The sequence below is a fragment of the Gadus morhua genome, chromosome 6, assembly GCF_902167405.1.
Source record: "Gadus morhua chromosome 6, gadMor3.0, whole genome shotgun sequence".
NCBI lineage: Eukaryota > Metazoa > Chordata > Actinopteri > Gadiformes > Gadidae > Gadus > Gadus morhua.
This window is the reverse complement of record NC_044053.1, coordinates 294145-320338: the sequence shown is the minus strand read 5'-3', so window position 1 is coordinate 320338 and position 26194 is coordinate 294145. Positions and strand designations below refer to the sequence as shown.

Sequence of the window (26194 nt, the reverse complement as noted above, 5' to 3'; positions counted from 1 at the left end):
GTTGCAATCAGGGCATTATCAGATGAGGGGAAAGAGAGAAATAGCGTGATAAAATTTGAACTAATATCAGGTACAAACAGACCATCAATAAAAACACGAGTGTCGTCAGCATAGCAGTGATAGCACTTTGTGATAGTGATAGCAGAAATAACACTTTTCAATAACACAATTCATGTGTAAAACATTACCGTTCACACTGAAGTTAAAAAGTTATATCTTTGTTAATTTTAGTCACAACACTGTCAAACAAGCTTTCCTCAAAATCACAATTTCCCTAGGCATGTTTTCATGTTGCGCACATGGTTGGTATGAAGTCACATTGTGACTCGACTTACATTAGACTTGTTGGATGCAGACATTTAGCTGGGAGTGTTTATTCGGTTACACCACTCTAAAATTAGTTTTCCTTTAAGTCACCATTCCTCTAAGATTATGTTTTCACGTCGGCAAAAGCTCGAAATTGAGTCCTGTGGTTACTCGACGTCTAATGGACTTGTTGGCCTCGACACAGGTCGATTAAATATTTGCTGGGTAGGATTTTTTTTCTGAGTATCTTCCTGAATACGTCACTCATTTTGGAAAACAGAAGCGTAGCGCGTCTCTCTATAAATACCCTCCCAGCAGGCAGGACTCTGATCTGCTGCCTCCCTCCTCCCTGAACGTAAACTCAACGGATCGGACGGCAACATGACTGTAAGTATAAAGAAACAAGCATTTCTACTGATCCCTGCAGTGTTTCGCTCAACATCAGTTGTATTTGTATCATTCCGTGTGGTTTTACTGCTGCTCTGCTCTGAATGGAGTGACAGCTGTCATTACGCATGTCATTGCGCGTGGTTTAAATGTCGGTACCTCTCCAAACGCTCTGATCAGAACCAATAGTTGTCTCTTGCGGTGATGGGATCACTACTCCGGGCATCATTCATAACTTTTCATAACCTGTTGTGCTTTTGTGCATTTGTTTTATTCCCTTTTATCATCAAACTATTTGCTGGCTTGGCCATTGATTGAGACATCCAGTCCTTTCATTGGTTGGACATCTTAAAAATGGGATATTAAATATTACGTATTGTAGGAGATCGCAATGAAATGGAGACGGAGACTTGATTTCCAGTGAAAAACACGAGAAGGATTTATTTCCCAAAACACAGAACCCGCACAGCCAGAGGTGCGTTCCTTAAGACCTGCGTTGTAACACCAGGTGGGTGCCACGCCCCCTTCCCTTAAAGGGGGCACGCACTATACAACATACACAGTGAATACGATACCGCTACAGACGCCCCCCCAGAATTCACACTCCCGAACAGTCAAGGCCAACGGGAAGGAGCCCTGAGCACCCGCCCGAAACGACTCAGCGGAACCGGTGCGGGGGCCACAGCAGGCAGTGCAGGAGTCATGAGGCGGTGTGGCTTGGAAACCGGAGGACGACCCCGCCGCGGGGGCAGAGCCAACCCCACGGGCTGGTCCAGATCCAGGTGGGCTGGCTTGAGGCGATCGACCGAAATGTAGTCAGGCCTGCCCCCGATGTCTACCAAGAAGGCCTTGTCACCGGCCTCCAGGACGCGAAACGGACCGTCGTAGGGAGGACGGAAAGGACCCCGATGGGCATCATGGCGGATGAACACATACCCCGCCGTCCGCAGGCTGGGCGGCACACAAGCCTTCGGGAGGCCGTGCTGCGAGGTGGGCACCGGCGTGAAACCCCGGACCCTGTCCTGGAGCGAGGTCCGCTCCTGGGCTGCCGACCAGGGAGCTGTGGCGGTGGGGATGAAATCCCCAGGAACCCGTAGTGGCTGTCCGTAAACCAGCTCGGCCGACGAAGCCCGCAGGTCCTCCTTAGGGGCAGTCCGGAGGCCCAACATGACCCAGGGGAGCCTATCGACCCAACCGTCATCCGTAAGGCTGGCCCGGAGTGCAGCTTTCAAGGAGCGATGAAACCGCTCACACAACCCATTAGCCTGGGGGTGATAAGCGGTTGTTCGATGGAGCCGCACACCCAGGCCCCCGGCGACCGCATTCCACAGCTCGGAAGTGAACTGAGGTCCCCTGTCAGAGGAGACATCAGAAGGGGGGCCAAACCGGGCGACCCAGGTGCCTATGAACGCCCGGGCCACGTCAGAGGTCGTAGTGGATGCCAGCGGGACAGCCTCCGGCCAACGGGTGGTCCTGTCCACCATCGTTAGGAGGTAGCTGAACCCTTGAGAGGGCGGCAGGGGCCCCACCAGGTCCACATGCACGTGGTCGAACCGCCGCTCCGGCACTGAAAAATGCGCCAGCGGAGCAGTCACATGCCGATGCACCTTGGCTCGCTGGCAAACCACGCAGGCCCGAGCCCAGTCCCGAATGTCCTTCTTAAGGCCATGCCAGACAAACTTCCCGGCCACCAGCTGCTGTGATGTCCTCCGCCCAGGATGGGCAAGGCCGTGCACGGCATCGAAAACCTGACGCCTCCAACTGCCGGGCACGACCGGCCTTGGCTGTCCAGTGGAGACGTCACACAGGAGCGTGGCACCGACGTTGTCGTACTTGATGTCCTCCAACCTGAGTCCCGTGACAGCTGTCCTCAGAGCCTGGACCTCCGGGTCGGAGGCCTGATCACCTGCCATGCTGGTGTAGTCGATTCCCAGGTGGACAGCTCCTGCGATGGCCCGGGAGAGGCAATCAGCCACGTGATTGTCCTTACCCGCCACATGGCGGATGTCCGTGGTAAACTCGGAGATGTAGGCCAGCTGTCGCTGCTGACGGGCAGACCACGGCTCCGAAACCTTCGCCATCGCGAACGTCAACGGCTTGTGGTCCACGAAAACGGAGAATGGCCGAGCCTCCAACAGGAAACGGAAATGCCTAATGGCGAGGTAAAGGCCGAGGAGCTCTCGATCGAAGGTGCTATATTTCCGTTCGCAGGGGCGGAGCTGCCGGCTGAAGAATGCCAGCGGCTGCCAGACGCCGTTCACCAACTGCTCGTGCACGGCACCAACAGCATAGTCCGAAGCGTCGGTGGTCAGGGCAATCAGCGCCGCAGGCAAAGGATGCGCCAGCATAGTCGCCTCGGCCAATGCCCGTTTAGTGTCCCCAAAGGCCGCCTCTCTCTCAGCGGTCCAGTCAATAATATGCTTTGTTGTCTTACCCTTGAGTGCCTCATACAGGGGCCGCATGAGCCGGGCCGCACGGGGAACAAAACGGTGATAAAAATTCACCATCCCCAAAAACTCCTGCAGGGCCCGAACTGTAAGAGGGCGCTGGAAGTCCGCCACTGCAGCCACCTTCGAGGGCAGGGGAACAGCTCCCTCCTTGGTGATGCGGTGGCCCAGGAAGTCAATGGCGATCCGGCCGAATTGGCACTTGGCTGGATTGACAATCAGGCCATGCTGGCTGAGCCGCTCGAAGAGTGTTCGCAGATGCTTCATGTGCTCGGCCGTGGAGGCGCTGGCGATCAGAATGTCATCCAGGTAAACGAACAGGAATGGCAGGTCCCGCAGCACGGTGTCCATCAGGCGCTGAAAGGCCTGGGCTGCGTTCTTCAGGCCGAACGGCATCCGTAAAAACTCAAATAGTCCAAACGGAGTGATCACCGCCTTCTTCGGGACGTCCTGCGGCTGGACGGGCACCTGGTGATAGCCCCGAACGAGGTCCACCTTGGAGAACACTACCGCACCGGCCAGGCGGGCAGAAAAGTCCTGGATGTGGGGAATCGGATAGCGGTCGGGCACCGTAATGTCATTGAGCCGGCGGTAATCCCCACATGGACGCCACCCACCGCCAGGCTTCGAGACGATGTGGAGCGGGGAAGCCCAGGGGCTGTCCGATCGCCGGACAATTCCAAGACGCTCCAGGGTGTCAAACTCAGACCTAGCAACGGCGAGCTTAGCAGAGTCGAGGCGCCGGGCCCTGGCGTAGACCGGCGGGCCAGTGGTCGCGATGTGATGCTCCACTCCGTGCTTGGTGGCGGCAGCTGAGAACGTGGGCTCCGTAAGCTCCGGGAATTCCGCGAGGAGGGGGGAAAACACATCGGAGGGTGAGAGTGCGCCCGACAGCTTCGTCGTGCCCGAGCCACTGAGCTCACATGCCAGGGAGCTAAAAGTCTCAGCACTTATCAAGCGCCGGTTCATCACATCCACCAAAAGGCCATTGGCGCAGAGGAAATCGGCGCCGAGGAGGGGTGTGGAGACCTCCGCGGTGACAAAATCCCAGCCGAAACGCTGACCCCCGAAACATAAATTAACAGTCCTAGTCCCAAAGGTGCGGATGGGGCTGCCGTTGGCGGCCTCCAGGGCGGGGCCGTGGCCGCCCCCTATTCTGTCAATGCGTGACGCGGGCAGAACGCTCACCTGGGCCCCCGTGTCACACAGGAACCGTCGCCCAGAGCCTGTATCTGTGATGAATAACAGACCCCCAGAACGGCCGACACACACGGCAGCTAGCGAGTGCCGGCCCGTGCATTTCCCGATGCCACGAAACTGCACGGGGGGCGGCACCTCCTAGCTTTGGGTCCATACAGGGCGTGGAAATAGCACAGGCCTGCAGACTGCTGTGGCTGTCGTCGTGTCGCCGCGGCCACAGCGATGGTGTCCGTCATCTCCAGGTCGCCAGTGGTGTGAGCCAATACGGCCGTGCAGCGCTCGCGCCCGGCGGCGAAAAAGCGATCCGCCTCCCTAGCCAGAGCCCGAAAGTCCGTGGTGTCGCTGTTGGCTAGAGCTGCCCTAACACGCACTGGCAGCTGCTGCATAAATAAAGCCCGAAACAAAAAACAAGGCCTATTACTCCCCAGGAGATTGAGCATGTGATCCATGAGCTCCGATGGTTTGGAGTCCCCGAGGCCATTCAATGCCAGAAGCTGCTCGCCCCGTTCAGCCTCCGACAAACAGAACGTCTCCATCAGGAACCCCTTCAGCAATGCATACTTCCCACGGGCCGGGGGGTCCTCGAGAATATACATCGCTCTGGCCGCCGTCGAGCCACCAAGCGCGGAGACTACATAATAAAACTTGGTTTCATCCGCAGTAATCCCCTTCAGCGCGAATTGCGCCTCCGCTTGCGCGAACCAGACCCGCGGCTGCCGTTCCCAAAACTCCGGGAGCTTCAGGGAGACTGCCATCACCGGAGCAGCAGCCACGGAACCTTCCGCCGAATCGAACTCCATAGCCCAATCTCCGATCTGCGCGTCCTCGCTCTTCCAGCGCATAGAACAGTAATCCGGTAAAACGTCCGGAAACTGTCAGGGTCACCAATGTAGGAGATCGCAATGAAATGGAGACGGAGACTTGATTTCCGGTGAAAAACACGAGAAGGATTTATTTCCCAAAACACAGAACCCGCACAGCCAGAGGTGCGTTCCTTAAGACCTGCGTTGTAACACCAGGTGGGTGCCACGCCCCCTTCCCTTAAAGGGGGCACGCACTATACAACATACACAGTGAATACGATACCGCTACAGTATATTCACCTGGCAGGTGAAAACTCTGAACACGTTTGTGTGACTTTTTAAAGATAGTTTGAAGAAAGTTATATTTAAACTGTAACCTATTTAAAGTGAGTGTAGGATTACTCTATCATTGTAAGAGACATGACACACCTTGTCATTCTCATGTCAATTTACTGACACACAATTTGTTAAATGATGCTTGTAAAAGTTATCCCTTTATAAAAATGTACAAATCTTAAACTAAACAGAAGGTGCCAACATCTTACTGAGACCATACTACCTTCCTTCTTCCAGTTCAACCTGAGGAAGTGTGACCAGTAGAACTATAGATTAGCAGTAGTAGAATCAGGAGTGAGTCGTTTCAGTCTTAGCAGGCATCAGTTTAGAGGCCAGACCCCACGAGGGAAGCCAGCAGACGGACTGAGGGGGTCCATGTCTGCTGATGGAGAGCATATGTTGGTCTGAGGCGGTGGTGGACACAGGAAGTCTGCTGCTCAAACCATATCTCAACCTGTAATAAACCAGTGTATTTATATCAAACAGCTCCTCCTCCTCCTGCTTCCTCTCCTCCCTGCGAGTATGCTCAACCAATCGGACGACAGCATGGCTGTAAGTATAAAGAAACGAGCGTCTCCACTGATCCCTGCAGTGTTTCTCTGGACATCAGTTGTGTTTGGTTCACTCCGTGTGGTTTTACTGCTGCTCTGCTCTGAATGGAGTGACAGCTGTCATTACGCGTGTCATTACGCCTGGTTTAAATGCGGGCACCTCTCCAGACGCGTGGATCAGAACCAATAGTTGTCTGTTGAGGTGATGGGATCACTTCTCCGGAAATCATTCATAACTTTTCACAACCTGTTGTGCTTTTGTGCATTTGTTTTATTCCCTTTTACGTCAACTATTTGCTGGCTTGGACATTGATCGAGACAACCAGTCTAATCATTGGTTAGACAGCTTAAACATGGGATATTAAATATTATGTATATTCTCCTGGCCGGTGAAAACTCTGGACTTGTTTGTGTGACTTTTTGAAGATAGTTTGAAGAAAGTTATATTTAAACTGAAACCTATTTAAAGTCAGTGTAGGATTTCTCTATCATTGTAACAAATATGCCACACCTATTCGTTCTCATGTCGATATACTGAAATATAATTAGTTAAATAATGTTTGTAAAGTTAACCTTTTTTAAAAATGTACAAATCTTAAACTAAACAAAAGGTGCGAACATCTTACTGAGACCATACTAACGTCCTTCCAGTTCAATATGAGTGTCCAGTAGAACTACAGATTAGCAGTAGTAGAATCAGGAGTGAGTAGTTTCAGTATTAGCAGGCCTCAGTTGAGAGGCCAGACCCCACCGAGGGAAGCCAGCAGACGGACTGAGAGGATCCATGTCTGCTGATGGAGAGCATATGTTGGTCTGAGGCGGTGGTGGACACAGGAAGTCTGCTGCTCAAACCATATCTCAACGGTAACAAACCAGTGTATTTCTATATCAAACAGCTCAACTGTCCCTCGCTCTCCCACTCTCTCTCTCACTCTCTCTCATTCTCCTGATTGATTATTCTCTAACCCCTTCCCACTCTGTCTCTCTGTCTCTGTCTCTCTCTCTCTCTCTCTCTCTCTCTCTCTCTCTCTGTCTCTCTCTCTCTCTCTCTCTCTCTCTCTCTCTCTCTCTCTCTCTCTCTCTCTCTCTCTCTCAGATGATGGTGAAGAATATGCCCCTGAAGGTGGGCCACACGTTGACCGTCACCGGGTTCCCCAAGGCGGATTCTAAACGGTGAGTATCAGTGGATCCACCATCCCGTCGCGCTAACACTTTCAACCACTAGGGGGCGGTGTCCTCCACGCGCAGGTGGCCCATGAATCTGTCCTCCATACGTTTAAAACAAAGGGCTCGGAACGTTTCCTTGTTTGTTTTTGTCATTTTACTGAAGGAAGTTGAACTGCAATAGAAATCCTTCAAAGTCCAGTTCTGGAGTTCAGAGGTTAATCATGAGGGTGGGGGCCGGGTGCAGGGGCCAAAGGTTACAGGACAGTTGCCTCCAGAACAACCCGGTTAAAAAACAGTTTCATCCCAACTGCAATACACTTTCTGAACTCTGAACGTTAAGGATTAAGCACGGCCCTTATGTATTGTGTAGTGTGTATTTCTGTGTTATATGTTTTGTAAGTTGGAACCTGTACCAAGCTGACAACAAATTCCACAGCCTGGCAGTGTGGTCATTAAAAATAATCAATCAATCAATCAATCACAAAAGCACACCTGCTAGTCTGTTCTCCTGGGGTTGAATGTTATTTGAAGCTGTTCCGCTGTAATGATTCAGATAAAGAGAATCCCCAACCCTCACGACAATCTGTCTACAATCTTAAAGATGCTGTAAAGTAATATCGCGTGAAGTCGATGAGTTGACTCATCGATGGATCGGGGTCTGAACCGGTGACTGAAGCAGCTTCAGTCCCGTGCATGACGCGGTTATTGTACTGCAGCTGTAGTGACTAATGAGTACCGGGTGGTCTCCCTCCTCCTCCTCCTCCTCTCCCTCCTCTTCCTCCTCCTCCTCTTCCTCCTCCTCCTCCTCATCTCCCTCCTCCTCCTCCTCCTCCTCCCTCCAGCTTTATAATGAACATCGACTCCGGGGACGACATCGCGTTCCACATGAGCGTGTGGTGGAATGCAGTGGTGGTCTACAATACAAGAGGGGGGGCAGGGAGAGGGGGAGGGGAGGGGTAAGGGAGGGTTAGGGAGGGGGAGGGAGATGGGGGGAGGGAGGGGGAGGGAGATGGGGGGTGATTGAACATACATTAAGTAAATGAACATACATTTTCTTCCTGTTGCGCTCTCGCTCTCTCTCTCTCTCTCTCTCTCTCTCTCTCTCTCTCTCTCTCTCTCTCTCTCTCTCTCTCTCTCTCTCTCTCTCTCTCTCTCTCTCTCTCTCTCTCTCTCTCTCTCTCTCTCTCTCTCTCTCTCTCTCTCTCTAGTTCACCGTCACCCTGACCCATGAGGAGTTCTTGGTGATCCTGAGCGATGGCTCTGAGGTCCACTTCCCCAACCGCCTGGGGGCGTGTGAATACCTGGACTTCTCCTTCGACGAGGGCGTCCTCATCCGCAGCTTTGAGATCAACTAACCCTGAGCTGGATCTCCTCCTTCAGTCTGGTGGCCTCTCCTTACAGCAGACCGGTTCCCAGCGAGATGAGAACCACTCACTACATCAACCTCTGACATCCCTGTGTTAGATGTTCTTTACAAAGCTTTTTCTGCAATGGTAAAACTGATTGATTTGTTTTGTTTAGGCCTTTGTATTCCTTTGGGAACATCGGCCATTGATGAATCGCTTCCTACCTGGCCTGTCTTGGGCCATCATCACCAGTTGTTGCCACGTCAGCCCTTCCTCCTTGAATTGTAAAACTGATGTGGATTAAAAAACGATATTTTTAGCTATGATAATCAGCATCTGGTGATTTATTTATCAAGTTGTCGCTGTCTAACATTTTGTGTGTGTATGTGTGTGTGTGTGTGTGTGTGTGTATGTGTTTGTGTGTACATGTAAATGTGTGTATGTGTGTGCGTTCGTGTGTGTGTGTGTGTGTGTGTGTGTGTGTGTGTGTATGCGTGTGTTTGTGTTTGTGTGTACATGTAAATGTGTGTATGCGTGTGTGTTCGTGTGTGTGTGTGTGTGTGTCGTTTCTGTAGCTAATGGAATGGAAAAATAAGCATTTCCATTGGCGAGGCAGTTAATATTCCATATTTCCTTAACTTAAGCTTCATACAAGGGAAAGTGTTCCTTAGTAGTATTAATACTTCTCACAGAATAAATATTTGATGCAGTGCATGAGTTGGCCTTTTGGGAATCGATCCCGCACCTTGGTGTTCATGCCTGGACTCCATGCCTTGATACAACTCTATCTCACACGCTAGTCTGGCCTGAAATTAACATGATGACAATAACTAGGAAATTATACAAATTATAATAGCTAGCTAATAATATAACTTCATAGTTTCATACTGTGTATAATTCTGCAAGGATGATCTTTTCAACGATTGTGTTGTAGGGGAACAATACCATCTCAATACTATACTATCTATACAATACAATCTCAATACTAAACTATCTACTATACAATACAATACTATATGCTATCTCTGTATCTACACTATAACTCTATCTCTGACACACGGACCTCCAATTATATTATGCACTTCACAATGTATTTGAAATGCTCTCTCTCTCTCTTTCTCTCTCTGTTCCCCTCCCTCTCTCTCTCTTTCTCTCTCTCTGTTCCCCTCCCTCTCTCTCTCTCTCTTTCTCTCCCTCTCTCTCTCTGTTCCCCTCCCTCTCTCTCTCTCTGTTCCCCTTCCTCTCCCTCTCTGTTCTCTCTCTCTCTCTCTCCCTCTCTGTTCTCTCTCTCTCTCTCTCCCTCTCTGTTCTCTTCTCTCTCTCTCCCTCTCTGTTCCGCTCTCTCTCTCTCTCTCTCTCTCTCTCTCTCTCTCTCTCTCTCTCTCTCTCTCTCTCTCTCTCTCTCTCTCTCTCTCTCTCTCTCTCTCTCTCTCTCTCTCTCTCTCTCGCTCTCTCTCGCTCTCTCTCGCTCTCTCTCGCTCTCTCTCGCTCTGTTCCTCTTTCTCTGTTCCTCTTTCTCTGTTCCTCTCTCTCTGTTCTTCTCTCTCTGTTCCTCTCTCTCTGTTCCTCTCTCTCACTGTTCCTCTCTCTCTCTCTCTCTCTCTCTCTCTCTCTCTCTCTCTCTCTCTCTCTCTCGCTCGCTCTCGCTCGCTCTCGCTCGCTCTCGCTCGCTCTCGCTCGCTCTCGCTCTCTCTCTCTCTGGGTGCATGCTGGGAGTTTGGTGGTGGAGAGCGTGTTGAGTGTGAGTGAGAGTTTGTGATTTACTCCCACTTTCTTTTCTTTTTCCTACTGTGTATTGTATGATTGTTTCGTAGTGATTATATGGTTGTTGTTGGTGTAGTTAGGTGAATATCTAGCGGGGTGTTTTTGGTGGACGGGGGGGCCGTGTTTCACGGCGGGGATGGCGTCCTCGGAGACGTCTATCCGACATGGAGTGCAGGTTCAGTACTTCTCGGTTCTTTGGGAGACCGTGTTGGACACGCCAACCTGTCACATGCCTCCAGAATGAATAAAGGAGTGGTTGTGTTTTTGAAAGAGGAGCGTTTTGTGGCTGAGCTAATAGTGAGCGGCGTCTCTTTGAACGGCGTCTATCTGCAGGTTTCCCCGCTCGCCGTGCCCACCGCCCGTTTCCGATTCCCCCGTTCAGTCCCAACGAGGCGTTGGAGCAGGAACTCCAGCGCTTCGGGAAGATGGCGAGTGGCTTTAGGACTGTGGCTTTAGGTTGCAAGAGTGATAAGCTGAAGCATGTCCAGTCGTTTAGGAGACAGGTGTTATGTTCCTGAACTGTCCAGCGCAGACGTTAGATGTTTCCTTCAGAGTGAAACACGGGGAGGGGCATTACATGGTTTACGCCAGTACAGGCAGCATGAAATGTTTTGAGTGAGGGGATGAGGGGCACAGGCGGACGGCTTGTCCTCACAGGCAGGCTGAGGGGCGCCCGGAGCCGGGGCCCAGCGGGCCGGCGGAGGAGCGCACTCACACCGGCGCACCGCCCGACGAGGAGCCGGCGGAGACCACCGCTCCGCGAGAAATTAAAATGAGTAGGATAGGCCACAGTTCTGCTCTGTGCGGAAGAGAATTGTCGCGCCGAGAATTGTCGCGCTTCCTTACAAGACTGGTAACCATAGCAACGCCGGTAGACGAACCCCGTGAAGCCCAATCCCTACGTAAACTCCCCGCGCTACGGCCATCCGGAGGCGCGCAGAGCTTTTGGCCGTGATATTATGATATACATTTTTTTATTATCCTAATATATATAGAACGTTATAAGACGCCGAGAATTGGCGCGCTGCCAGCCAGAGTTGACGGAGAAGATGGCGGTTGACCTAGTTACAAAGTTAACACCGTTTATACCGGTAATACCGGTGTTGACACAAACGTATTACTCGGTGTGAAAATGTCCACAGCGCGGTAACCCTATAAGGCACATATACAAATTTTCTGTCAGCAATACACAAGTCATTCCAAAGTGATAGTCAAAAGGGTAATTCGGGATCTAGAGGAAGAGATCTGGGGTTTGGAGATCAGTCTGCTCACTCACAGCAGCACGGACAGTGGCAGGCTTCAACAAAAGAAACAAGAATTAGGTATTTTTTACGTGAGAGAGTTAAAGTTGGTCAGGTCAAGGTTTACCAGTGTTAGAGACATGGATGCTCCCACCTCTTTCTTTTTTAACCTGGAGAAGTCTGTCTCTCGGATCAAACAAATGGTCTGTCTCCGCCTCCCTGATGGTACGGTAACGACTGACCCGGGCGAGATGAGGCAGCATGCCGTTGAGTTCTACAGCGCCCTCTTCAGGAAGGAGGGCTGTAACAGAGAGTTTGCGGACGAGCTGCTGCAGGGGCTTCCTCAGCTGAGCTCCGAGGAAAATGCTGTCCTGGATGCCAACATCTCCCTGGAGGAGCTCACTGCTGCTGTGGGTCAAATGGCTCCTGGTAGAGCTCCTGGGCTGGACGGACTGCCCGTGGATTTATGGGCACTTCTGGAAGTGTTTGGGAGCCGACCTGTGGGAGGTGCTGCAGGAATGTTGGCAGACAGGACTGTTAGCGGCATCCTGTCGGCGGGCGGTTCTTTCGCTGTTACCCAAAAAAGGAGATTTGGCTGTACTCAAGAACTGGAGACCAGTGGCCTTGCTATGCACGGACTACAAACTTTTTTTTAAAAGTGCTTTCCAACAGGCTTAAAGATTGTCTGGAACTAATAATAAGAGACCAGTCATATTGTGTATCAGATAGATCTATTACGGACAATATCTTTCTTATGAGAGACCTACTTGATCAATTGTACAGTATTGATGTTGGTATTATTTCATTAGATCAAGAGAAAGTGTTTGATAGGGTTGACCATGGTTTTATTTTTTCCACTTTAAGAGCTTTTGGTTTTGGAGAAGGTTTTGTGGCACTGCTGGGTTTGTTAGATAAGGAAGCTTTTTGTTTGGTGAAAGTGGGTGGTGGGCTGAGCTGTCCAGTACAGGTTCAGAGAGGCATTAGACAGGGATGTCCTATCTCTGGACAGCTGTACTCTTTGGCTATTGAGCCTCTTCTGAATAGGTTAAGATCCAGGCTGTCAGGGCTTATGTTACCAGGGTTGGCGGCCCTCGTTGGTGGTGTCGGCTTATGCTGATGACATCAATGTAATTGTCAGATATGATACTATCGGAAAGCCATGATGACACCAGGGATGTGGCTTTTTGAGGAGCCCCTGTTTGGGAACAATTTCATTACTTCTCAGGTTCTGTGTTCTGTCAGCCTGAGGTCCAGACTGAGAGAGGCTGGCTGTGTTAAGCTGGGTCATCTTATGAAGACCTCCATCCCTCATCTGGCTGAACGGACGAACATCAGATCTAATAGACTGCTGCGCAGGTTGGTGGAGGAGGTTTGTGCTTCCCCGCCAGAAGTCCTCAGAGCGTTCGCTGAAGACCGCACTGTATCTGATCAATGGGATGATGAGTATGAGTCAGCTTTCCTTCCCTGACTGTCTCTCCTGCTGTGGGACAGTGGCAGGATGAGGAGGACATCCTGCTGTCTCTAAAGACCCCAGAGTTGGGAGACTTTGATTCTCTGGAGAAAAAAGCGATGTATCATATCAGCGTGAAGGTTGCAAACTTACGCTCCCTGGTGGGGGTGAAGGTGTCGAGGTGGACCGAGGCAACAGATTTTTTTTTGGCAACGGATCATCCCGGAGGGGCTGTTGGCGGTCCCTGTACAAACCCCCTGTCGACAAAAGGACAGGCGACCTCCAGTGGAGGATTGTACATGGGGCCATAGCTACATACAGGTATCTGGTGCACCTCGATCCTGGTACAGGGGACGGCTGTCCTTTTTGCTCACAGACACAAACAATATACCATCTATTTATTCAGTGTTCCAGACTGGCTAGACTATTCAGACAATTGAAGTCATGGTTTCAGGGCTTAGGAGACCTTTTCTTTTTGTCTTTTCATCTATAGTCCACAGTACTCGGCAAAGAAAAAGAATGTACACACACTTATAAATTTCATGTCAGGTCTGGCCAAATGAGCTATTTGGAAAACAAGGAAAAATCGTGTGAGGGGTGCAGGGTCAGAGGAAGTGGTTATGATGCTGTCCGGGCTGCTGGCAGCTCGGCTCAGGGTGGAGCTTGAGCTTTACAGACTGACAAAAAAGACAGAAGTCTTTGGGAACATTTGGGGTGTGCGAAATGTGCTGTGTTCAGTGAGAGAGAACGCTTTGTTTCTAAATTTCTGATCTATTTCCCTTAGTTTTTCTGGTTTGAGTTTTTGTATGAACTTGCTTTGATGTAATTTTGTTTGATAATGGCGAAAAAAGCTGTAAACAGAATGAACTAGGAATAAAGGTCCTTTTAAAAATCAAAAAAATCTCTCTCTCTCTTTCTGTCCCTCTCGGTCCCTCTGTCTCTCTCTCTCTGTCTGTCTCTATATCTCTCTCTGTCTACCCCTCTCTCTCTCTCTCTACCCCTCTCTCTCTCTCTCTCTCTCTCTCTCTCTCTCTCTCTCTCTCTCTCTCTCTCTCTCTCTCTCTCTCTCTCTCTCTCTCTCTCTCTCTCTCTCTCTCTCTCTCTCTCTCTCTCTCTCTCTCTCTCTCTCTCTCTCTCCGTCACTCTCTCTCTGTCCCTCTCCCTCTCTGTCTATCTCTCTCTCATGTGGAGAAAGTTAAGTTTTGTCGTGTGCTATGAACCATACAAGAAAATACAAGGAAAGTGACTCGGTGAGGTTGAAGGATCGAAGACATAAAGCAAGTAGCCTGGTCCACCAGACTCTCGTACTTCATTTCGTGTGCACAGAGAGTCTGGACCCACTCAATTTACTAAAGTCAACTCACTTGAAGGCGGACCTGTTGAAGTTTAAAACTATTGGATCTGCCCAGTGCCACTCTGGATCTGACATAACCAATCGATAACGTTTGGTCGTGGCGTATGTCATGCGCCGGGACCAGCCGGGAATTACGTTGTGCATAGGCTGTAAAAAACAACAACATCGTGCGTAAAGATGTCCGTCAACGAGAGCTGACTTTAACGTCATTGTTCTCAGCCACTCCCTCTGTTCGCTGATTGTATGCACAGAATTTGGACGGAGAAAACCCGTGAATATACAGCAAACCCAGACGTAGGACCGAAGGGAAATGAACATTTTGCGGAAGTACTCAGGCGGGCGGAGGCAGGCTATAAAGCAACATGATCAACATAGACGTCGATCAGCTGTCTAATCAACGTTGGTCATGGAGGTCGATACAACGCCTAGTTGAGGGGCTGATATGAACATTTTTCTGGCGTCGGTATTTCGACACTCTTCGTTTCAATAAGACACAGACAAAATCAATCCAGTTGTTTCAACGTTGTACAGACGAAATTAATTCAACCTGCATGAAATTAACTTTTAAGCCAAGTCACTAAATACTCAGATAAAGTCGGACATTGACACAACCACCAAACCCACAACAGGCACAGATTTTGTACTGAATGTAGGTAAGTAAATATTTCTCAATGTTGTAATCATTTACAACCATTGGACTTTACTTCTCAATTCCAGCAAACATTTCCTCAAACTGCGTCATCAACAGGACCAATAGACCAAGGCACATAAACACACATGTGATAAAATATGTGGCTCAAATGCTAAACACCTAGATCATTTGATATGACTGCGTAATATCCTATTAACATGAGAAGGCCAGAGCACGATTGTCCGACTTTTTTCGTGCTACACAGAACGAAATGTTAACCAATGCATTTTGAATGGGAGCGTTTTTCAGACGAGAGAGCGAGAGCGAGAGCGAGAGCGAGAGCGAGAGCGAGAGAGAGAGAGAGAGAGAGAGAGGGAGAGAGAGAGAGAGAGAGAGAGAGAGAGAGAGCGAGAGCGAGAGAGAGAGAGAGAGAGTGCGCAGACAGTACAGTACACCCTCCTCAAAAACTGAAACAAACATGCTCATCAACGTGCGTTCCTCAGACAATTAACGTGCTCCACAAAACGAAAATGAGAGAGAGAGAGAGCGAGAGAGAGGGAGGGAGAGAGAGAGAGGCTTCAGAATGGTTTGCGCAGACATTACAGTGCACCCTCTAGTTATATATGTTGTAACGCTCACCCCACGGTGAGGCAGCGTTGAATAAGGAGGCGTTGGCCCTGACCACGCCGTACATCCAGTCGTAACCCAGCTTAACCCCAACAAACACGTCACCTCCGGACCCTGACCCTCACGTTGCCCCCCCCCCCTCTCGCGAGAGAATCCCCCATTAACCTCTACTAATAACATTAGTTCATAACCCAACGCATGTGAACATTTGTATAGCTGCTGAACGCATAATAAGAGAACCTCATCAACCACGCTCATTACAATATGTCAATATTTCAGATTTTTTAAGCAGACCTCCTCAAAAACTGAAACGAACGTGCTCCACAGAACGCATGTTTCTCAGATATTGACGTGCTCCACAAAATGAAACGAGCCTGGAGCTGCCGTTTACTAAAAACTACTGTAGGCATTAACTGTAGTAGCTATCACCGCTCTCGCTATTAATAATCACTGGAAAATTAGAAGAATGGGTTCTAAAATTAACTTCATAGGATTAATGCACGGAAATAGTGCTTTCCACCCGACTATTCACGTGTTTTATTTTCAACAACATACAGCTAACGTAGCATCCCTAGACGGGATGCTGCCAGTAGCTGCGTCCCATTTCTGGGCTAAAAACCAACACTGTGCGTAAAGATGTCCGTCAACGAGAGCTGACTTTAACGTCATTGTCCTCAGCCACTCCCTCTGTTCGCCGATTGTATGCACAGAATTTGGACGGAGAAAACCCGTGAATATACAGCAATCCCAGACGTAATGAACATTTTGCGGAAGTACTTAGGCGGGCGGAGGCAGGCTATAAAGCAACATGATCAACATTTAGACGTCGATCAGCTGTCTAATCAACGTTGGTCATGGAGGTCGATACAACGCCTAGTTGAGGGGCTGATATGAACATTTTTCTGGCGTCGGTCTTTCGACACTCTTCGTTTCAACAAGACACAGACAAAATCAATCCAGTTGTTTCAACGTTGTACAGACAAAATTATTTCAACCTGCATGAAATTAACTTTTAAGCCAAGTCACTAAATACTCAGATAAAGTCGGACATTGACACAACCACCAAACCCACAACAGGCACAGATTTTGTACTGAATGTAGGTAAGTAAATTTTTCTCAATGTTATAATCATTTACAACCATTGGACTTTATTTCTCAATTCCAGCAAACATTTCCTCAAACTGCATCATCAACAGGACCAATAGACCAAGGCACATACACACACATGTGATAAAATATGTGGTTCAAATGCTAAACACCTAGATCATTTGATATGATATGACTGCGTAATATCCTATTAACATGAGAAGGGAGTCTCGGGTCTCGCAAAGTAACGAATTGCTTTACGGCACAAACCCCCAAACACGGAACCGGCTCGATATAAACACAAGTAACTAAGGGATTGTTACATTCATCATAGATCAGCCGACTAAAAAGAGACAGAAACCCAATGTCGGAGGAACAGAAGAAGAGAAAAGGGAGACTGACCGACAGAGAGGCCAGACACGAGTAAACGCTGGGCAAGCTTTTCAGGAATAGCGTGAACTGAAAGAAAAAGAAGACTGCAAATCAGACGCCGACTTGGCCGTGTTGCTTTTGAAATTGAAAGTACCCTTGGGTGAACTTTGTCTTCGTGGTATTCTTGATATTGATAGTCTCTGTACTAATGTGTTTGCTCAACCATTTTGTTGTGAGCCCTGTAAAAATTGTTTTCTCGACCGTTATGTTGTGAGCCCTGTATGTTTCTAGCTTGCTTGGTTGCAACCATATAAACACCTTTGTTTCCATGGGTGTTTTGCTGTTCGTCTGTCTCGTCCCGCAGATACAGACTGAGGCCCCGTCCACACGAAGCCGAAACAGTTACGGTTTCGATCTATCCGGTTTCGGAGTATCTCCGTAAAGACGGAGTCAAGCGAAACCGGGTACATCTGTAGAAACGCTGTAGTACACATTCCAGGCCCATAAGGGGCACTGCTTCTGCTACAGCAATCCAGAAGGAAAATAAATAAGAAGAAGAGGCGAGCATGCGCATAAAGGGTGAGACACCGCGGGCTTAACAGTCATGGGCTAGAGCGTCGAGGGGTGGGGCGATGACGTCATGGTTTACTGTTTCAGTCGGCTTCAGGCGTCCACACGAATCCAAAACGAAACCGGGTAGATTTGAAACCACCTCCGAGGGTGGTTTCAGAAGTTTGCGGTTTCGGTCAGCGGATTCGCTGGCTTCGTGTGGACGGAAGGCCGAACCGTACAATACCTTTGCGGTTTCGCCATGAAATCGGCTTCGTGTGGACGGGGCCTGAATCCCCGAATCCAGGTTCTTGTTTATTTAGATTATTATGTTGGCCAACACTCTTACACTGATTGTTCTGTTCAACCTAAGATAAAACAATTATAATCTAAGATATAAATTCTCCCCGTCAACTATAAAAAAGGATGGATATATGTTTATAGCAATACAAAAACACCATTTTAAAAATGTATAACCTTGCCTACACTTTATGAACATCTACTTCGCATTCGCCGGCTTCTTTGAAAACAAATGCACATGGCTCGCGTAGAAGTGCATGGGGAAGGGTCGTCAACGAGTTGTTACGACAGTGTTGTAAAATATCTACTACGAAGCTGTAGGGGGCGCTGTGTAGAGAAATGTGCGTGCCAAAACCAAGAAAACAGCGAAGAAATGCCCGAAGTGCCGAACTTGACGGCGAACTGATATCACAGTTTGCCCATGCGTTGGAGGCCAAAGGGATTACTTGCAGGGATTACGTGTTGGTGGGAAATGACAATTTTTTTCCTACATGCAACTCGAGGTAATGCTCGAGTTATAGCCCCTATATTGGCTATAAACCATACCACAAACCATACGTTTGAAATAAATAACACTTTTCAATAACACAATTCATGTGTAAAACAACACTGTTCAGACTCATGTTACGAAGTTGTATCTTTGTTAATTTAAACAGTGTTTATTCAGTCACAACACTGTTTTCCTCGAAATCACCTTTTCCCAAGGCATGTTTTCATGTCGCGCACATGGTTGAAATAAAGTCACATTGTGACTCGACTTTCATTAGACTTGTTGGATGCAGACATTTAGCTGGGAGTGTTTATTCGGTTGCACCACTCTAAAATTAATTTTCCTTTAAGTCACCATTCCTCTAAGATTATGTTTTCATGTCGCCAAAATCTCGAAATTAAGTCCCGTTGTGACTCGACGTCTAATGGACTGGTTGGCCTCCCTCGACACAGGTCGCTTAAATGTTTGCTGGTTAGGATTCTTTTTCCTGAATATCTCCCTGAATAAGTCACTCATTTTGGAAAACAGAAGCGGAGCGCGTCTCTATAAATACCCTCCCAGCAGACAGAACTCTCATCTGCTGCCTCCTCTCCTCCCTGCGCGTAAACTCGGCAACATGGCTGGAACTGTAAGTATAAAGAAACAAGCATTACCACTGATCCCTGCAGTGTTTCTCTGGACATCAGTTGTGTTTGTTTCACTCCGTGTGGTTTTACTGCTGCTCTGCTCTGAATGGAGTGACAGCTGTCATTACGCGTGTCATTACGCCTGGTTTAAATGTGGGCACCTCTCCAAACGCGCGGATCAGAACCAATAGTTGTCTCTTGCGGTGATGGGATCACTACTCCGGGCATCATTCATAACTTTTCATAACCTGTTTTGCTTTTGTGCATTTGTTTTATTCCCTTTTATCGTCAAACTATTTGCTGGCTTGGCCATTGATCGAGACATCCAGTCTTATCATTGGTTAGACAGCTTAAACATGGGATATTAAATATTATATAAATTCACCTGGCCAGTGAAAACTCTGGACACGTTTGTGCGACTTTTTAAATATAGTTTGAAGAAAGTTATATTTAAACTGTAACCTATTTGAAGTGACAACACCGTTCACACTCATGTTACAAAGTTGTATCTTTGTTAATTTAAACAGTGTTTATTCAGTCACAACACTGTCAAACAAGCTTTCCTCAAAATCACAATTTCCCGTTGTGACTCGACGTCTAATGGACTGGTTAGCCTCCCTCGACAAAGGTCGCTTAAATGTTTGCTGGGTAGGATTTTTTTTCCTGAATATCTCCCTGAATAAGTCACTCATTTTGGAAAACAGAAGCATAGCGCGTCTCTCTCTAAATACCCTCCCAGCAGGCAGAACTCTCATCTGCTGCCTCCTCTCCTCCCTGCGCGTAAAACTCAACTGATCGGACGGCAACATGGCTGGAACTGTAAGTATAAAGAAACGAGCGTTTCCACTGATCCCTGCAGTGTTTCTCTGGACATCAGTTGTGTTTGTTTCACTCTGTGTGGTTTTACTGCTGCTCTGCTCTGAATGGAGTGACAGCTGTCATTACGCATGTCATTACGCGTGGTTTAAATGTCGGTACCCCTCCAAACGCTCTGATCAGAACCAATAGTTTTCTCTTGAGGTGATGGGATCACTACTCGGGGCATCATTCATAACTTTTCATAACCTGGTGTGCTTTTGTGCATTTGTTTTATTCCCTTTTATCGTCAAACTATTTGCTGGCTTGGCCATTGATTGAGACATCCAGTCTTTTCATTGGTTAGACATCTTAAAAATGGGATATTAAATATTATGTATATTCAGCTGGCCGGTGAAAACTCTGGACACGTTTGTGCGACTTTTTAAAGATAGTTTGAAGAAAGTTATATTTAAACTGTAACCTATTTAAAGTGAGTGTAGGATTACTCTATCACTGTAAGAGACATGACAGACCTTTTCATTCTCATGTCGATTTACTGACACACAATTTGATAAATTATGCTTGTAAAAGTTAACCTTTTATAAAAATGTACAAATCTTAATCTAAACAGAAGGTGCCAACATCTTTCTGAGACCATACTACCTTCCTTCTTCCAGTTCAACCTGAGGAAGTGTGACCAGTAGAACTATAGATCAGCAGTAGTAGAATCAGGAGTGAGTAGTTTCAGTATTAGCAGGCCTCAGTTTAGAGGCCAGACCCCACGAGGGAAGCCAGCAGACGGACTGAGAGGGTCCATGTCTGCTGATGGAGAGCATATGTTGGTCTGAGGCGGTGGTGGACACAGGACGTCTGCTGCTCAAACCATGTCTCAACCTGTAATAAACCAGTGTATTTATATCAAACAGCTCCTCCTCCTCCTCCTCCTCCTGCCTCCTCTCCTCCCTGCGAGTCAACCCAACCGATCGTTCAGCTACATAACTGTAAGTATAAAGAAAAGAACGTTTCCACTGATTCCACTGATACAAGTGGTTTAAAAACGGGCTATGGCAAGTCAACCCCGCCAGAAAACGGGGTATGCTTTTTACGCTCTTGAAGGACTTCATTGCGGCGTAAAAAGCGGCATTCTTTGCGCAATACGGTGTAAAAAACACAGTTTTTTCACATTGTGTTTTTTACACCGTAATGAAGGTGATACGTGACTGAATGAAGTCGTTTTCTGGCGGGGATGGCTTGCCATACATGGGCACCTCTCCTGACGCGCGGATCAGAACCAATAGTTTTCCCTTGCGGTGATGGGATCACTACTCCGGGCATCATTCATAACCTTTCATAACCTGGTGTGCTTTTGTGCATTTGTTTTATTCCCTTTTATCGTCAAACTATTTGCTGGCTTGGCCATTGATCGAGACATCCAGTCTTATCATTGGTTTGACAGCTTAAACATGGGATATTAAACATTACATATATTCACCTGGCCGGTGAAAACTCTGAACACGTTTGTGCGACTTTTTAAAAATAGTTTGAAGAAAGTTATTGTCAAACTGTAACCTATTTGAAGTGAGTGTAGGATTAATCTATCAATTGTAAGAAAGATGCCACACCTATTCGTTCTCATGTCGATTTTACTGAAACACAATTTGTTAAATACTGTTTGTAAAAGTTATGTACAAATCGTAAACTGCCAACATCTGACTGAGACCATACTACCTTCCTTCTTCCGGTTCAACCTGAGGAAGTGTGACCAGTAGAACTATAGATTAGCAGTAGTAGCATCAGGAGTGAGTAGTTTCAGTATTAGCAGGCCTCAGTTTAGAGGCCAGACCCCACGAGGGAAGCCAGCAGACGGACTGAGAGGGTCCATGTCTGCTGATGGAGAGCATATGTTGGTCTGAGGCGGTGGTGGACACAGGAAGTCTGCTGCTCAAACCATGTTTCTCTCTCTCTCTCTCCCTCTCTCCCTCTCTCCCTCTCCCTTTCTCTCTCTCTCTCTCTCTCTCTCTCTCTCTCTCTCTCTCTCTCTCTCTCTCTCTCTTCTTGATTATTCTCTCTCTCTCTCTCTCTCTCTCTCTCTCTCTCTCTCTCTCTCTCTCTCTCTCTCTCTCTCTCTCTCTCTCTCTCTCTCTCTCTCTCTCTCTCTCTCTCTCTCTCTCTTTTTATCCCTCTCTTTTTCTCTCTCTCTCTCTCTCTCTTTCTCTCTTTTTCTCTCTTTTTCTCTCTCTCTCGCTCTCTTCTGGATTATTCTCTCTATCCCTCTTCTTGATCATTCTCTCTCTCTCTCTCTCTCTCTCTCTCTCTCTCTCTCTCTCTCTCTCTCTCTCTCTCTCTCTCTCTCTCTCTCTCTCTCTCTCTCTCTCTCTCTCTCTCTCTCTCTCTCTCTCTCTCTCTCTCTCTCTCTCTCTCTCTCTCTCTCTCTCTCTCTCTCTCTCTCTCTCCCTCCCTCCCTCCCTAACAGGACATGGTGGTGAATAACCTGCCCCTGAAGGTGGGCCACACGTTGACAATCACCGGGATCCCAAAGACTGGTGTTCGACGGTGAGTATCAGTGGATCCACCGTCCCGTCGCGCTAACACTTTCACCCACTAGGGGGCGGTGTCCTCCACGCGCAGATGGCCCATGAATCTGTCCTCCTATATATTTAGAACAAAAAGCTTGGAACGTTTCCTTGTTGGATTTTGTCACTTTACTGAAGGAAGTTGAACTGCAATAGGAATCCTTCCAAGTCCAGTTCTGGAGTTCAGAGGTTAATCATGAGGGTGGGGGCCGAGTGCAGGGGCCAAAGGTTAATCATGAGGGTCGGGGCGGGTTCAGGGGTCAAAGGTTTATCATGAGGGTGGGGGCCGGGTGCAAAGGTTAATCATGAGGGTGGGGGCCGGGTGCAGGGGTCAAAGGTTAATCATGAGGGAGGGGGGCTGGGTTCAGGGGCCAAAGGTAATCATGAGGGTGGGGGCCGGGTGCAGGGGTCAAAGGTTAATCATGAGGGTGGGGGCTGGGTTCAGGGGCCAGCTGTATAGGCTCCTCCCCTTTAGTTTGCCTCTCTATTTAAAGCCTTGAGTTAGCCTAGCCCACACACAAGCACACCTGCTAGTCTGTTCTCCTGGGGTTGAATGTTATTTGAAGCTGTTCCGCTGTAAGGATTCAGATAAAGAGAATCCCCAACCCTCACGATAATCTCTCCACAATCTTAAAGATGCAGTTAAGTAACATCAGCGTGAAGTCGATGAGTCGACTCATCGATGGATCGGGGTCTGAACCGGTGACTTGAGCAGTTTCAGTCCCATGCGTGACGCGGTTATTGTACTGCAGCTGTAGTGACTAATGAGTACCGGGTGGTCTTCCTCCTCCTCCTCTTCCTCCTCCTCATCTCCCTCCTCCTCCTCCTCCTCCTCCTCCTCTCCCTCTTCCTCCTCCTCCTCCTCTTCCTCCTCCTCATCTCCCTCCTCCTCCTCCTCCTCTCCCTCCTCCTCTCCCTCCCCCTCCTCCTCCTCCTCCCCCTCCCCCTCCTCTTCCTCCTCCTCTCCCTCCTCTCCCTCCTCCTCCTCCTCCTCTCCCTCCCCCTCCTCCTCCTCCTCCTCCTCCTCTCCCTCTTCCTCCTCCTCCTCCTCTTCCTCCTCCTCATCTCCCTCCTCCTCCTCCTCCTCTCCCTCCTCCTCTCCCTCCCCCTCCTCCTCCTCCTCCCCCTCCCCCTCCTCTTCCTCCTCCTCTCCCTCCTCTCCCTCCTCCTCCTCCTCCTCTCCCTCCCCCTCCTCCTCCTCCTCCTCCTCCTCTCCCTCTTCCTCCTCCCCCTCCCCCTCCTCTTCCTCCTCCTCCTCCTCATCTCCCTCCTCCTCCTCCTCCTCCTCCTCCTCCTCCCTCCAGCTTCCTAATGAACATCGACTACGGGGCCGACATCGCGTTCCACATGAGCGTGTGGTTGAACACAACATCAGTGCGCTACAAGGACTTGGTGGTCTACAACACGTACCAGGGCGGGAGATGGAGGCAGGAGATCAAACACGGGTTGTTCCCCTTCACACAAAAAGAGCTCTTCAAGGTGAGGGGGGAAGAGGGGGGAGGGAAGGGAATAGGGGGGGGGGGGGGAGAAAGGGGGGGAAGGGTGAGAGGGGGTTCACCTTCAACTACAACAATCTCTTCAAAGTAAGGGGGGAGAGGGGGGAGGGAGGGGTGAGTCAGAGGGGGAGAGGGGTGAGGGTGGGAGAGGGCGGGTTCCCCTTAAACTACGATGAGTCGTTCAAGGTGAGAGGGGGATGGAGGGGGGAGCTAGAGGAGGGGGAGGGAGAGGGGGAAGGGAGGGGTGAGGGAGGGGGGTAGGAAGGGCGAGGGAGATGGGGGTTGTATAAACATACATTAAGGGGCCACTCACACTAGGGCCGCGGCACCGTGCCAGAGCTCATTTGCATAATAAAGTCTGGAACGTTTGCCTAGTGTGACCAAGCTGTATTCCAGCACGGAACAGCCCCCTTGGCCACGGCACACTTCGGGAGGTGTGCCGTGGTCAAAGTACAGATGCTAATGAGATGACACGCGTTCACACGCGGATACGCAACGTGAGCTGGATGACGTAGTCCTTGCGCGACCCTTCTTTCTTTATAGGTCCATGCCCTTCTTCCCCACAACAATCATTTTAAACAATGGCGGCAAGCGGTTCACAAGTGGGTTTACGTTGGTGCGATAGTGAAGTCAAGTGTTTACTTGAAATTTGACGACAGCATTCACGTTGTTGTTCTCCATTGTTGTTATGGCGGCGAGGACGCTTGGTGATGACGTATTTATCGTATTACGACGTGATGACGTATGTATGAAGGAGCAATCGTGCCCAGGCCACGGCCTTTGGGAGCAGTGTGACCACGGGCCAGCTGGGGGAGTGGGTTTACGTTGGTGCGATAGTGAAGTCAAGTGTTTACTTGAAATTTGACGACAGCATTCACGTTGTTGTTCTCCATTGTTGTTATGGCGGCGAGGACGCTTGGTGATGACGTATTTATCGTATTACGACGTGATGACGTATGTATGAAGGAGCAATCGTGCCCAGGCCACGGCCTTTGGGAGCAGTGTGACCACGGGCCAGCTGGGGGAGTGGGGAGGGGGGGAATCATGCTGAATCTTCCTGCAGCACGGAACAGGCAAACTTGCCTAGTGTGAGTGCGCCCTGAGTGTATGAACATACATATACATTTTCTCTCTCTCTCTCTCTCTCTCTCTCTCTCTCTCTCTCTCTCTCTCTCTCTCTCTCTCTCTCTCTCTCTCTCTCTCTCTCTCTCTCTCTCTCTCTCTCTCTCTCTCTCTCTCTCTCTCTCTCTCTCTCTCTCTCTCTCTCTCTCTCTCTCTGTGTGTCCCGATGTCTCTCTCTCTATAGTTCACCGTCACCCTGACCCATGAGGAGTTCTTGGTGCTCCTGAGCGATGGCTCTGAGGTCCACTTCCCCAACCGCCTGGGGGCGACTGAGTACAAGGACTTCTCCTTCGACAAGGGCGTCCTCATCCGCAGCTTTGAGATCAACTAACCCTGAGCTGGATCTCCTCCTTCAGTCTGGTGGCCTCTCCTCACAGAAGACCGGTTCACAGGCAGATGAGAACCACTCACTGCATCAACCTCTGACATCCCTGTGTTAGATGTTCTTTACAATGCTTTTTCTGCAATGGTAAAACTGATTGATTTGTTTTGTTTATGCCCTGTTTACACCTACCCGATAGTGGGCCCCGATGGTGCCCGATGGCTAAATCAGCAGCTATCGTTATTACATCGGCAAATAGCGTGGTTGCATCGGGAAACACCGTTACTCTTCCCGGGAACATCGTTAGACAACGGGAAGAAACGGGAAGAAATGCTCAATGATCGGGCAACAACGGGCAACATCGGCAAAGAACGAAGAATTTTGGGTCAATCGGGGTAGAATCGGTTACCAGGTGTTGCTATGGGCTAATCGGCTATAATCGGGAATAGAACGGGAGTATAACGTAAGACATCGCAAATCGTTCGGGAATTTTCCTGGGCACATCGGCTATATTCGTTAATCTTCCGCGCTTTATCGTGTTTTATCGTCTTTATATCGGCAACCTCAACACACGAAAGACCCTCGAGAACCCTAGACAAATAACGATTGTGAGTGACCAGATTGTGTTAAGGAAGACCCTCAATCTGCCACTTGTGTATAAATAGGGGGTGATGGATGGATGTCCTACTTTTATAATTACAGGGTACTTCGCCCATTTAGAACCGGCGTTCTATTATTATAAAATCGCTATTGTAATATAAATAAATATATGAATAAATATCAGTCTAAACCAGTCTCCCCTTTGCCTTCTCCCGAAATGACGCCAAATGACGCCAAACGCGTCATTTGA

General features: G+C 49.0%; 1 protein-coding gene across 4 annotated transcripts; it reads left to right on the top strand.

Annotated features, from left to right (window-relative positions):
* Nucleotides 1-672: 672 nt before the first annotated feature.
* On the top strand, nucleotides 673-25399 carry LOC115545315 (beta-galactoside-binding lectin). 4 transcript variants are annotated; one of them, XM_030358337.1, is made up of 6 exons: nucleotides 18972-19035; nucleotides 19773-19852; nucleotides 20758-20832; nucleotides 22305-22384; nucleotides 23709-23883; nucleotides 25207-25399. In XM_030358337.1, the coding sequence occupies exons 2-6, from the start codon at nucleotides 19841-19843 to the stop codon at nucleotides 25351-25353; spliced, it is 489 nt and encodes a 162-aa protein (XP_030214197.1). In that variant the 5' UTR covers nucleotides 18972-19035; nucleotides 19773-19840; the 3' UTR covers nucleotides 25354-25399. The 4 variants fall into 4 exon arrangements, with proteins under 4 accessions (XP_030214199.1, XP_030214196.1, XP_030214197.1 ...); XM_030358338.1 differs by having other exon boundaries at nucleotides 19020-19035; nucleotides 19776-19852; XM_030358339.1 differs by lacking the exons at nucleotides 18972-19035; nucleotides 19773-19852 and adding an exon at nucleotides 673-693.
* Nucleotides 25400-26194: the final 795 nt, after the last annotated feature.

Bases quoted from the DNA above. Each gene is read 5' to 3' on its own strand.
- LOC115545315 (XM_030358336.1), top strand. The intron at 20,833-22,304 runs GTAAGTATAAAG...CCTCCCTAACAG, and splicing joins GATCGTTCAGCTACATAACT to GACATGGTGGTGAATAACCT. The intron at 22,385-23,708 runs GTGAGTATCAGT...TCCTCCCTCCAG, and splicing joins CCAAAGACTGGTGTTCGACG to CTTCCTAATGAACATCGACT.